The 14,188-nt window shown below is 43.9% G+C and overlaps 1 protein-coding gene across 2 annotated transcripts in view; it reads left to right on the top strand.

Moving 5' to 3' along the window:
• Positions 1-14,188, top strand: part of plcd1a (phospholipase C, delta 1a) — a 134,074-nt gene that overhangs the window by 95,515 nt on the left and 24,371 nt on the right. For both annotated transcript variants that reach the window (XM_072252085.1, XM_072252084.1), the window contains exons 5-7: positions 3,585-3,813; positions 6,569-6,770; positions 10,486-10,630. In XM_072252085.1, the coding sequence (XP_072108186.1) occupies positions 3,585-3,813; positions 6,569-6,770; positions 10,486-10,630 (576 nt within the window). The remainder of the gene's footprint in view (positions 1-3,584; positions 3,814-6,568; positions 6,771-10,485; positions 10,631-14,188) is intronic.

Raw genomic sequence — 14,188 nt, forward strand, 5'->3', positions numbered from 1 at the left:
CATTTCACCCACCCAGCAACAGGCATTAATAATGTCATTAAGCTGGAAAGGGTACAGACGAGAGGTTACTGGAACTGGAGGACTTGAAACTTAGATAGGCTGGAACTATTTTTCTGGAACATCTGAGGCTTAGGGGTGATTTCTCCAGGTTCCAGTAAATTTCCCCCCTCCCTCCTCTCTCTTTCTCCAATCCCCATTCTGGTTCACTTCTCATGCTCTTCTTTCTCACCTGCTTCCCTTTCTTCTGTGACCCACTCTCCCTCCTGTCAGATTCCTCCTTCTTCAGCCCTTTACCTCTTCCACCTATCACCTCCCAGCTTCTCACTTCATCCCCCTCCACATCCATCACCTTTCCCCTCACCCGATCTCACCTTTCACCTGCCAATCTATCTCCTTTACCATAGCATTGGAGAGGGATAGGAACAGACCTTTAATTGGAGTAAGGGGAACTGTGAGACTATCAGGCAGGAACTTGGAAGCATAAATTGGAAACAGATGTTCTCAGGGAAACCTACCGAAAAAATGTGGCAAATGTTCAAGGGGTATTTGTGTGCAGTTCTGAGTAGGTACGTTTCAATGAGACATGGAAAGTATGGTAGAGTATAAGATCCGTGGTGCACAAAGGCTGTTGTAAATCTAGTCAAGAAGAAAAGAAGAGCTTACAAAAGGTTCAAAAAACTAGGTAATGATATGAATCTAGAAGATTATAAGGCTAGCAGGAAGGAGCTTCGGAATGAAATTAGGAGAGCCAGAAGGGGCCATGAGAAGGCCTTGGCGGACAGGATTAAGGAAACCCCAAGGCATTCTACAAGTATGTGAAGAGCAAGAGGATAAGACGAAAGAATAGGACCAATCAAGTGTGACAATGGAAAAGTATGTATGGAACTGGAGGAAATAGCGGAGGTACTTAATGAATAATTTGCTTCAGTATTCACTACGGAAAGGGATCTTGGTGATTGTAGGGATGACTTGCAGTGGACTGAAAAGCTTAAGAATGTAGATATTAAGAAAGAGAATGTGCTGGAGCTTTTGGAAAGCATCAAGTTGGGTAAGTCACCGGGACCGGGCAGGATGTACCCCAGGCTACTGTGGGAAGTGAGGGAGGAGATTGCTGAGCCTCTGGCAATGATCTTTGCATCATCAATGAGGATGGGAGAGGTTCCGGAGGATTGAAGGGTTGCGGATGTTGTTCCCTTATTCAAGAAAGGGAGTAGGGATAGTCCAGGATTACATAGGCCAGTGAGTCTTTCTTCAGTGGTTGGTAAGTTGATGAAGAAGATCCTGAGAGGCAGGATTTATGAACATTTGGAGAGGCATAATATTATTAAGGGTAGTCAACATGGCTTTGTCAAAGGCAGGTTGTGCCTTACGAGCCTGATTGAATATTTTGAGGATGTGACTAAACACATTGAAGAAGGTAGAGCCGTAGATGTAGTGTACATGGATTTTAGCAAGGCATTTGATAAGGTGCTCCATGTCAAGCTTATTGAGAAAGTAAAGAGGCATGGGATTCAAGGGGACATTGCTTTGTGGATCCAGAACTGGCTTGCTCACAGAAGGCAAAGAGTGGTTGTAGATGGGTCATTTTCTGCATGGAGGCCAGTGGCCAGTGGTGTGCCTCAGGGATCTGTTCTGGGACCCCTACTCTTTGTGATTTTTGTAAATGACCTGGATGACGAAGTGGAGGGATGGGTTAGTAAATTTGCTGATGACACAAAGGTTGGAGGTGTTGTGGATAGTGTGGAGGGCTGTCAGAGGTTACAACGGGACATTGATAGGATGCAAAACTGGGCTGAGAAGTGGCAGTTGGAATTCAACCCAGATAAGTGTGAGGTGGTTCATTTTGGTAGGTCAAATATGATGGCAATATAGTATTAATGGTAAGATTGTATCATTTCTTAATGCATGCATTACTAAATGACAATAAAAGAGGACTACGTGTCTTCTTCATAATCTAGGACTGTTGGCAGTGTGGAGGATCAGAGGGATCTTGGGGTCTGAGTCCATAGGACATTCAAAGCTGCTACGCAAGTTTAGTCTGTGGTTAAGAAGACATAAGGTGCATTGGCCTTCATCAATCATGGGGTTGTTTAAGAGTGGAGAGGTAATGTTGCAGTTATATAGGACCCTGGTCGGACCCCACTTGGAGTACTGTGCTTAATTCTGGTCACCTCACTACAGGAAGGACGTGGAGACCATAGAAAGGGTGCAGAGGAGATTTACAAGGATGTTGCCTGGATCTGGGAGCATGTCTTACTAGAAGAGGTTGAGTGAACTCGGCCTTTTCTCCTTGGAGCAATGGAGGGTGAGAGGTGACTTGATAGAGGTGTACAAGATGATGAGAGGCATTGATCGTGTGGATAGTCAGAGGCTTTTCCCTAGGGCTGAAATGGCTAGCACAAGAGGGCATAGTTTTAAGGTGCTTGGAAGTAGGTACAGAGGAGATGTCAGTGGTAAGTTTTTACACAGAGAGTGGTGAGTGTGTGGAATGGGCTGCTGGAGGCGGAAACAATAGGGTCTTTTAAGAGACTCCTGGATGGCTACATGGAGGTTAGAAAAATAGAGGGCTATGGGTAAAGCCCAGGTAGTTCTAAGGTAGGGACATGTTCGGCACAGCTTTGTGGGCCGAAGGGCCTGTATTGTGCTGTAGGTTTTCTATGTTTCTATGTACTCCTCCCCTCGCTCCATCTTTCTATACTAGAGTCTGCCCCCTTCTTTTTCCAGTCCTGGTGAAGGGTCTCCGCCCAATATGCCGACAGTTTATTCCCCTCCATAGATGCTGCCTGACCTCCTGCATTCTTCCAGCACTTTATGTGTGTTCCTCCACTGATCATGTCTATAAAACATATAGAGCAGAATTAGAGCATTCAGCCCAACGTGTCTGCTCCACCATTCCATCATGACTGATTTATTAACCCTCTCAACCCCATTCTCCTGCCTTCTCCCCATAACCTTTGACACCCTGTCTAATCAAGAGCCTATCAACCCCTACTCTAAATATACCCAATGTCTTAGCCACCACAGCCATCTGTGGCAATAAATGGTCATCCTTGTCTTCTGAGTTTGTGCCCTCTGGTCCTAGACTCCCCCATTATGGGAAACATCCTCTCCACACCTACTCTATCTCGGTCTTTCTATATTTGATATGTTTCAATGAGATTTCCCCCCCCCCCCAATTCTTTTCTGCTTTTCTCCTTTCGTAACTATGTGTATTACGTGCTGTGTGCTGTTGGTACGTGCTTTGCAATTTGGCCCCAGAAAAACACTGTGGTTATAGTCATGTATGGTTGAATGACAATTAAACTTGAACTTTTTCTAAATTCCAGCGAGTACAGGTCCAGAGCCATCAAATGCTTCTTGTGCATTAACCCTTTCATTCCTGGCATCATTCTCATGAACCTCCTCTGAATGCTCTTCAATGCCAGCACATCCCTTATCAGATAAGGGGCCCAAAACTGTAGTGAAAAGTGTTTGAATGTAGTGAATTGTTTGCTATTAAGTAAAACCAGCACAAATTCACTAGCTGTACCATTTCTTACATTCCTTCCTTGTAACTGTCTTTGACCTCTCCTCCCATCCCTCAGAAATGCGACAAATCGAAGGACGGAACAATCCATGGCAAGGAGATCGAAGAGTTTTACAAGCTACTGACTGAACGCGAGGAGATTACCACCGTCTTTGAGGCCTACAGTAACAAGGAGAAGCTAATGAGTGTGGAGAAGCTGACAGAGTTCCTGAGGAAGGAGCAAAGAGAGAATGTGCCCCAGGAGTATGCAGCAAAGATCATCAAGACTTATGAAGTGAACGAGGAAGGTAAGCTACAGCCATCACCTTGGAATGGGGCTGTTTTAGGTACCTCCTCTACCTAATAAAGTGGTAACTGAGTGTATGTTCATGGCCTTCTGCTGCTGTAGCCCATCCACTTCAAGGTTCGATATGTTGTGCATTCGGAGATGCTCTTCTGCACACCACTGTTGTAACACGTGGTTATTTGAGTTACTGTTGCCTTCCTATCAGCTTGAACCAGTCTGGCCATTCTCCTCTGATCTCCCTCATTAACAAGGCATTTTCACCCACAGAGCTGCTGCTCACTGGATGCTTTTTGTTTTTTGCACCATTCTCTGTAAACTCTAGAGACTGTTATGCGTGAAAATCCCAAGGGGTCAGTAGTTTCTGAGATACTCAAACCACCCTGCTGGCACCAACAATTATTCCACAATCATTTAGATCACATTACTTCCCCATTGTGATGTGTAATCTGGACAACTGAAACATCGCCATGCTTTTAGCATTGAGTTACTGCCACACCATAGGCTGACTAGATATTTGCATTAAAGAGCAGGTGTACAAGTGTACCTAATAAAGTTGCCATTGATTTTAGATCAGCACTGCTCAAGAATACTGTGCCAAACTAATTAAACTAGTAACTAAATACCTAACTAAACTATTCCCTTCTGCTTACATAATGTCCATATCCCTCCATTCTCTGCATATTCATGTGCCAATCTAAAAACCTCCTCTTTCATGGGTACTAGCATCCGTGGTATCCAACACATTTTCAAGGAGCAGTGCCTCAGAAAGGCGGCATCCATCATTAAGGATACCTACCACCCAGGACTTCTCATTATTTAACATCAGGAAGGAGGTACAGAAGCCTGAAGGCACACACAGGCACACACATTCAGGAACAGCTTCTTCCTTCTGCTATCTGATTCCTAAATTGACATTGAACCCGGGTGCACTACCTCAGAACTTTTTTTTAAAATTTCTGGTTTTAGATTAGATTAGATTAGATTATGAGGACACGCAGTCCTCTTTTATTGTCATTTAGTAATGCATGCATTAAGAAGTGATACAATATTCCTCCGGTGTGATATCACAAAACACAGGACAGACCAAGACTGAAAAAACTTAACAAAACCACATAATTATAACATATAGTTACAACAGTGCAACAATACTATAACTTGATGAAGAACAGTCCATGGCACAGTAAAAGAGTTCAAAGTTTCTCGAAAGTCCCACATCTCACACAGACAGGAGAGGGAAGAAAACTCTCCCTGCCATGCCCGACCACAGTCCGACTCTGAGTCGTCCGAAAACTTCGAGCCTCCAATCAGCCTTCCGACACTGAGTACTGAGCACTATCTCTATCCGAACAATTCGACCTCAGTCTACTTATTTTACACTACTTATTTTAATTTAATATACATATATACTTACTGTAATCCAGTGTTTTTCTATATTTATCACGTATTGCATTGTACTTGCTACTGCGAAGTTAATGAATTTTGCAACGTTTGCCGGTGATATTAAACCTGATTCTGGTTCTATTGTATCTGCCTCCACACTACCCCACGCAGCACGTACCAGGCACCCACCACTCTCTGCATGAAAAATTTGCCTTGTGCATCTCCTTTAAACTTATCCTCTCCCACCTTAGACTCATTTTCAAGGAATCTACAGCTCACATTCTCAGTATTATTTATTTATTTTTGTGATTTTTTTTTTTTTTTTTTTTTTTTTTTTTCTCTCTGCAATTTGTATTTTTCGCATATAGGTTGTTTGTCAGTCTTTGCTATTCTTAGTTTTCAGAAATTTTGTTGTATTTATTTTCCTGTAAATGCCCACAAGAAAATAAATCTCAAGATAGTATATGGTGATATATATGTACTTTGATAATGAATTTACTTTTAACTTTGAACTTTAAATGCATGGCCTCTCGTATTTGACATTTCTTCCTAGATAAAAGATTCTTCATCTACCTGACCTAGTTCTCTTGTAATCTTACTAACTTCTATCAGCTCTCCCCGCCCACCAGCCTCCGCTGTCCCACAAAAAAACATCAAAGTTTGTCCAACCTCTCCTCTTACCTCATGTTCTATAGTCCGGGTAGCATACCGGTAAACCTCTTCTGCACCCTCTCTAAAGCCGCTGCAACTGTCTTGTAATGGGGCAATCAGAATTGCATGCAAGGCAAGGTGTTGGTAATTAGAACGACCACCGGTACAAAAACATCCTAAATTCAAAGGTTACTGGGAAAAGGCAAGAGAATGAGGTTGAGAGAGAATAACAATTCAGCCATGATTGAATGGCGGAGTGGACTTGATGGGGAAAAAGGCCTTCTTCTGCTTCTTATGTGCAGCACTTTTCTACCCCTTTAAATCCTGGAGACTCCAGGTCAGTCCGAAAGGGTTGGGAACCCCTTCTTCCAAGCCTTATCATAAACAAGGAGGCATGGTAGTATAGCGGTTAGCGCGCCAACGATCACCGATCGGAGTTCGACTCCACCCCCCCCCCCCCCCCCGTCTATAAGGTGTTTGTATGTTCTCCCCATGACTTAGGGTTAGTAAGTTGTGGCCATGCTGTGTTGGCACTGGAAGTGTGGCAACGCTTGTGGGCTGCCCCCAGCACATCCTTGGGCTGTGTTGGGTGTTGACTCATTTCACTGAATGTTTCTATATTTCAATATACCTGTGACAAATAAAGCTAAACTTAAGAAATCGTAATCTTAAATGCAGTGTAGATATGACATGAATGATAATAACAGCAGTTTTTTTTTTGTTAGCAAAGAGTGATTTATTCATGACCAAGGACGGGTTTCTATTCTTCCTGATGTCACCAGCGGGGGACATTTTCAACCAAGAACACAACAAGGTGTACCAAGACATGACGAAGCCGCTCAATCAATATTACATTTCTTCCTCACATAACACCTACTTGACCAAGGATCAGCTGGAGGGCCCCAGCAGCACCGAGGCCTACATCAGGTACTGGTGCCCCTTTGCAGAAGGGGTTTGGGATTGGATAGGAAGCAGAACTTTTCACCGAGGAGCTTCTGACTAATGCTGGGGTGGGAGCTGGAGAGTGTGGCCTAGGATTTCCCCAGAGAGGTACAGAAAGGGTCTTCGCATAAGTACAACAGGACTGGAATCTAAAGGTAAAGATGTCCTGTTGAGGCATTATAAAGTGTTAGTCAGGGCTCATTTGGGATATTGTGAGCAATTTTATTTTTTATAATTTTATTTAGAGGTGCAGATCAGGCCCAACAAGCCGCGCCACCCTGCAACCCTAGCCTAATTACAGGACAACTTACAATAACCTGCTAAGCCATTCAACATTTGACTGTGGAAGGAAACCCACGTGGTCACAGGACAAAGCTGAGGGAATTCCTTGAGTGAGGGGGTGGTGAATCTGTGGAATTCCATCTCAGCTTTGTCCTTGTATTCTGAGGCTGTGCTCTCAGATCCTAGACTCACCCACTATTGGAATCATCCTCTCTATGCTCACTCTATCCAGGCCTTTCAATATCCAAGATATCGAAATGTACACCCTTCCCCCTTATCCTTGTGAACCCCGAATCCCATCGAGTACAGATCCAGAGACATCAAATGCTCCTCATACATTAAGCCTTTTATTCCTGCCATTGTTGTTGCAAATTTCCTCTGGACCAGCACATTTTTCCTTAGGTATGGGGCCCTAAAGTGTAAGGAATTTGCCACAGATGGCTGTGGAGGCCAAGTCATTGGGAATGTTTAAAGCAGGGGTTGTTGGGATCTTGATCAGGAAGGCAATTAGGGGTTACGGGGAGAATAGGGTTGAAGAAAAATGAATGGTGGAGCAGGCTTGATGGGCGGAATGTCCTAATTCTGCTCCTGTGTCTCACGATCTTACAGCTTTACGGTGTATGGTTATTGTGGGCCCAGCATAGTGAAAGACAAGGGTCCAATGATCAGGGTTATTGCTCTATGACCCTTAAACCATGCCAAAATCGGTGATATCATAGACAGTGAAGATGGTCATCAAGATTTACACAGGGATCTTGATCAGCTGGGGAAGTGGGCTGTGGAATGGCAAATGCAGTTCAATTCAGATAAATGCAAGGTATTGCATTTTCAGAAGTCAAGCTAGGATAGAACTTACATGGTGAGCGGCAGAGCCCTGAGGAGTATTGAAGAATAGAGTTTATTGTCATTCAACCATACACATGTATACAGCTAAACAAAACAACATTCATCAGGGACCAAAGAGCACAACATCACATCTATCAGATACAGCACATAAAATAATATTAACAGATAATAAAAATATTCTGTAGATGTACAAATTGTCATAAAGTGCATATACAATGTATGGTTAAATATACAACGGTATAATGCTACTGACGCTGTCATAGATAATGTGTACTGGGTGGTAGCGGACTGTTCAGAAGTCTCACAGCCTGGGGGAAGAAGCTGTTACCTAGCCTAAAGTGGCATCACAGGTAGATAGGAAGGCATTTGGCACACTATCCTTCATCAAGTCACTGAGTACAAAGGTTGTGATGTTATGTTTCAGTTGTACATGACGTTGTTGAGCTCACACATAGAGGATTATGTTAAGTTTTGGTCACTGTGCTGCAGAAATGATGAAAAGAATGTAGAGGAGATTTGCAAGGATGTTCCCAAAACTCAAGAGCCCAAGTTATCAGTTGGACAGGCTGGGATTTTTTCCCTTGAAACATGGGAGAATGAAGGGGTGTATAAAATCATAAGGGTCTTTTCTCCAGGCCAAGGGAAACATCAACTAGAAGGTATAGCTTTAAGATGTGAGGGCAAAGATTTAATAGGAACCCAAGGACCAAAATTTTCACCCAGTCAGTGGTCCAAATGTGGAACAAGCTGCCAGGGGAAGTGGTTGAGACAGGTATATGAACAACATTTAAAAGGAACTTAGGCGGGCACACTGATAGGAAAGGTTTAGTGCAGGGGTTCCCAACCTTTTTTTATGCCATAGATCAATACCATTAAGGAAGGGGTCCATGGACCCCAAGTTGGGAACCACTAGTTTTGAGGAATATGGACGGAATGACTTAGATGAGAATCTTGGTCAGTAAGGACCATTTGGGCCAAAGGGCCTGTTTCTGCACTATATGACTCCATAACTATGGCATTGCGAAGTGTTTATGGAGTTTAGTAAGGTTTGATAAGGTTCCCCATGGTCAGTTCAGAAAATCAAGAGGCATGCGATCCAGGGAAACTTGGCTGTGTAGGTTCAGAGTTAGCTTGATCAACAAAAGGCAGAAAGAACATATTCACTGGTGTGGGACCCCTGTTCTCTGTGATTTTTATAAATAACTCAGATGAGGAAGTGAAAGGGTGGTATAATAAGTGGTGGGGTTGTGGATAGTGTGGAGGGTTGTCATAGGTTTCAACAAGACATTGATAGGCCTGAGAAATGGCAGATTGAGTTAACTCTGGAAATAGGTGAAGTGATTCACTTTGGAAGGTGGAATTGGAAGACAAAATACAGGGTCAATGGCAAGATTCTTAGCAGTGCAAAGGAACAGGGGGATTTGGGGGTCCGCGTCCATTGATCACTCAAAGTTGCCATTATGTTGATAGGGTGGCTAAGAAAGCATATGGAGTGTTGGCCTTCATTAATCAGGGGAACTGAGTTCACCAGCTGTGAGGTAATGTTACAGATCTATGAAACTCTGGTTAGACCACACTTGGAATATTGTGTTCAGTTCTGGTCACCTCATTGTAGGAAGGATGTGGGAGCTTTAGAGATTTACTAGGATGCTGCCTGGATTAGAGGATAGATTGAGTGAGCTAGGGCTTTTCTCTTTACAGAGAAGGAGGGTAAGCGGTTACTTCATCGAGGTGTATAAGATGATAAGAGACATAGATTGGTTGGACTTCCAGAGACTTTTCCCCCCAGGGCAGAAATGGCTAATTCGAGGGGACATAATTTTAATGTGATTGGAGGAAAGTATAGGTAAGTTCTTTACACAGAGAGCAGTGGGTGTACGGAACACCCTGCCAGGGGTAGTGGTTGAGACAGATACAATAGGGGCATTTAAGACACTGTTAGATAGGCGCATGGATGATAGAAAAATGGAAAGCTATGTTAGAGATGGTGGGATGTAGATACTTTTCTGCCAAAGATACGTCTGTGAGCAGGTGGTGGATGGTTGTATGAACAGCTGGTACATATCATATGTCCTGGTTATGTGACCACTGATGCCCAGCAGACAATCTCTGAAGAGTAACACAAAGGCAGGAGAATCTGCAGATGTTGGAAAACCAAGCAACACACAAAATGCTGGAGGAACTCAGCAGGCCAGGCAGCATCAATGGAAAAGAGTAAACAGTCTCGGCCCGAAACAGCGACTACTTACTCTCTTCCATAGATGTTGTCTGGCCTACTGAGTGCTCCAGCATTTTTGTGCTGCTTGAATCTCAGAAGAGTATTGATAATGGCTGGGGTCACCCATCTTGTAAAGACACTGACCAGAAGAAGGTATGACAACTACCTCTGTAGAAAAATTTGCCAAGAACAATCATGGTCATGGCCATGATCGCCCACATCATATAACATGGCAAGTGACAATGATGACATTAGAAGGAAGGGTTGGATTGATCTTAGAGTAGGTTCGAAGGCTGGTCAAAAAAGGCTTGTATTGTGCTGTAGTGTTCTAAATTCTATCTATCTCATGAACAGTGCACTCAATAAAGGCTGCCGCTGTGTGGAACTGGACTGTTGGGATGGACCAAACGGAGAGCCAGTCATTTATCACGGCTACACACTCACCTCAAAAATCCTCTTCAAGGACGTCATACAAGTCGTAAATAATTACGCCTTTAAGGTAAGCTGAAGTTGCTCCATGCAAACCTTCCATTGTGGACTCCATATCTGCTAGTTGGAAGGTATGTTTGGAACTGACAGGAGGGTTGGGGAACTGAGTAAACAAGGAGTCCGTCACCCATCTTTCACATTTTGTATTCATTCCAACCAGACAGGAAATGTGCACTTCCTTACCCAAATCCATTACTTCACACTTCATTTTAATCAGAATCTGAATCAAGTTTAATATCTCTGGCATGTGTCATGAAATTCGTTGTTTTGCAGCAACAGTACATTGCAATGCATAATAATAAAAAACCTTAAATTACAATAAGAAGTATTTATAATTAAATAAGTGGTGCAAAAAGACAACACAAAAAGTTGTGGTAGAGTGTCCGTTCATTGTCCATTCTAAATTCTGGTGGCAGAGGGACCAGAATGTACCTCCTCCTTAATGGTAGTAATGAGAAGAGGGCATGTTCTGGGTGATTGGGTGATGGGGGTCTTTAATGACGGATGATGTCTTCTTGCCTTATGAAGTTGTTCTCGATGCTGTGGAGGCTAGTGCCCATGATGGAGCTGGCTGTTACATCTTCCTGCAGGTTTTTCTGATCCTGTGAATGCCCCAATTCCCATACCAGACGCTGTTGCAAGCAGTTAGAAGACTCTCCATGTTACATAGGTAGAAACTTGTGAGAGTCTTTACCATAGCATTATACAGCACAGAATCAGGCCCTTCTGCCTAACTGCCTATCCAAGCTAATCCCATGTGCCTGCATTCGGCCTATATCCCTCCAAGCATTCCTAATGCAGTACTTGCCCAATAATTGTAATTGTACCCATCTCTTGGGTGGCTGGCTGGAGATTCGTGCCTCCCAAAGGAGGTGTAAGGTGCTCCTTCTCTCCACGAGCCTGCAGGCCACCCTTGAGCAAGGTGTAGCACCTGCTTATCCCCTCCTCTCTCCCCCCCACCCCCCGAATCAGGTCATGTGAAGCCATGGGAGCAGGAGGTGGACGATCGTATGAGCAACTGGTGCATATTACAAGTCCTGGCTATGCGACCACTGACAATCTCTGAAGAGTATTGATAATGGTTGGGGTCGTCATCTTGTAAAGGCACTGCCCAGAAGAAGGCAATAGCAAACCACTTCTGTAGAAAAATTTGCCATGAACAATCATGGTCATGGAAGAAGCATGATTGCCTACAAACAAATGAACCCATCTCTAGCACTTGCTGTGAGAGCTCATTCCATATGCCCACCACTCAGGTCCTCTAAGTCTTTCCCTCTCATCTTAAACCAATGCTCTCTTGGCTTAGACTCTTCACACTGGGAAAATGTCTACTGCATCAATGCCTCTCATAATTTTATAAACCTATGTAAGATCATCCTTCAGCCTACTTCAACTCCAAGGAAGACAGTCCCAGCCTCTCTCCTTATCACTTGAGCTTTCCATTCCAGGCAGTTTTCTTCTTAATCTTCTCTGCAACTTTCCTAATCACATCCTTCCTTTAGCGTGGTGTTCAGAACTGCAGGTGCACTCCAAGTAAGGTCTCACCAAAGTTCTGTACAACAGTAATACAATGTCCCAACTCAGCCACGGCAAATAAAGACAAGTGTGCCACACACCTTCTTCACCATTCTGTCTACTCTAGATTAAATTTCAGTTGCCACTTGACAACTGACTAGATCATGTATTGCCCTCTGTACTGTAGATTACACTCTGACTAGAGAACATCACTGGTAAGGAGGTTCTAAAGCACAGAGTCACAAGAGTGTGTGGATTCAGCCAGTTCCATCACAAGCACATGCTTCTCCATCATAAAGAAGGCGTGATCCTTTACTGAAGACCCTCATCATCCAGGACATATCCTCTTCTCATTGCTACCATCAGGGAGGAGGTACAGGTAAAGACACACACACAATGATCCGGAAACAGCTTTTTCTCCTCTGCCATCAGGTTTGTAAATGGTCAATTGCAGGTAGGTTTGCTAGCATGGTTTGGGGGGGGGGGGGTTAAACTAATTTGCAAGGGGGATGAGACCCGGAGCGATAGAGCAGTGAAAGAAGTGCATGGAGTAAAGCCAGATCTAACATATAGAGAGGCTTTGAGGAAAGAGAAGCAGAATAAACGGTGTAAAGACAGTAAGGTAGAAGGGCTGAAATGTGTGTACCTCAATGCAAGAAGCATCAGGAACAAAGGTGATGAACTGAGAGCTTAGATACATACATGGAATTATGATGTAGTGGCCATTACAGAGACTTGGCTGACACCAGGGCAGGAATGGATTCTCAATATTCCTGGATTTCAGTGCTTTAAAAGGGATAGAGAGGGAGGAAAAGGGGAGGAGGGGTGGCATTACTTTCAGGGATACTATTTCAGCTACAGAAAGGGTGGGTAATGTAGCAGGATCCTCTTTTGAGTCAATATGGGTGGAAGTCAGGAACAGGAAGGGAGCAGTTACTCTATCAGGAGTATCTATAGGCGCCCTGGTAGCAGCAGAGATACCGAGGAGCAGATTGGGAGGCAGATTTTGGAAAGGTGCAAAAATAACAGGGTTGTTATCATGGGTGATTTTAACTTCCCTAATATTGATTGGCACCTGATTAGTTCCAAGGGTTTAGACGGGGCAGAGTTTGTTAAGTGTGTCCAGGATGGATTCCTGTCACAGTATGTTGACAGGCTGACTAGGGGGAATGCCATACTAGATCTAGTATTAGGTAACAAACCGGGTCGGGTCACAGATCTCTCAGCGGGTGAGCATCTGGGGGACAGTGACAACCGCTCCCTGGCCTTTAGCATTATCATGGAAAAGGATAGAATCAGAGAGGACAGGAAAATTTTTAATTGGAGAAGGGCAAATTATGAGGCTATAAGGTTAGAACTTGTGAGTGTGAATTAGGATGGTGTTTTTTGCATAGAAATGTACTATGGACATGTGGTCGATGTTTAGAGACTCTTGCGGGATGTTAGGGATAAATTTGTCCCGGTGAGGAAGATAAAGAATGGTAGGGTGAAGGAACCATGGGTGACAAGTAAGATGGAAAATCTAGTCAGGTGGTAGAAGGCAGCATACATGAGGTTTAAGAAGCGAGGATCAGATGGGTCTATTGAGGAATATAAGGTAGCAAGAAAGGAGCTTAAGAAGGGGCTGAGAAGAGCAAGAAGGGGACATGAGAAGGCCTTGGCGAGTAGGGTAAAGGAAAACCCCAAGGCATTCTTCAATTATGTGAACAAAAGGATGACAGGAGTGAAGTTAGGACCGATTAGAGATGAAAGTGGGAAGATGTGCCTGGAGGCTGTGGAAGTGAGCGAGGCCCTCAATGAATACTTCTCTTTGGTATTCACCAATGAGAGGGAACTTAGAAACGTAGAAAATAGGTGCAGTAGGCCATTCAGCCCATCAAGCCTGCACTGCCATTCAGTACGATCATGGCTGATCATCCAACTCAGAACCCTGTACCTGCCTTTTCTCCATACCCGCTGATCCCTTTAGCCACAAGGGCCTTATCTAACTCCCTCTTAAATATAGCCAATGAACTGGCCTCAATGATGATGATAGTGAGGACAATATAAGTGA

The sequence above is a fragment of the Mobula birostris genome, chromosome 3 (assembly GCF_030028105.1).
Source record: "Mobula birostris isolate sMobBir1 chromosome 3, sMobBir1.hap1, whole genome shotgun sequence".
NCBI lineage: Eukaryota > Metazoa > Chordata > Chondrichthyes > Myliobatiformes > Myliobatidae > Mobula > Mobula birostris.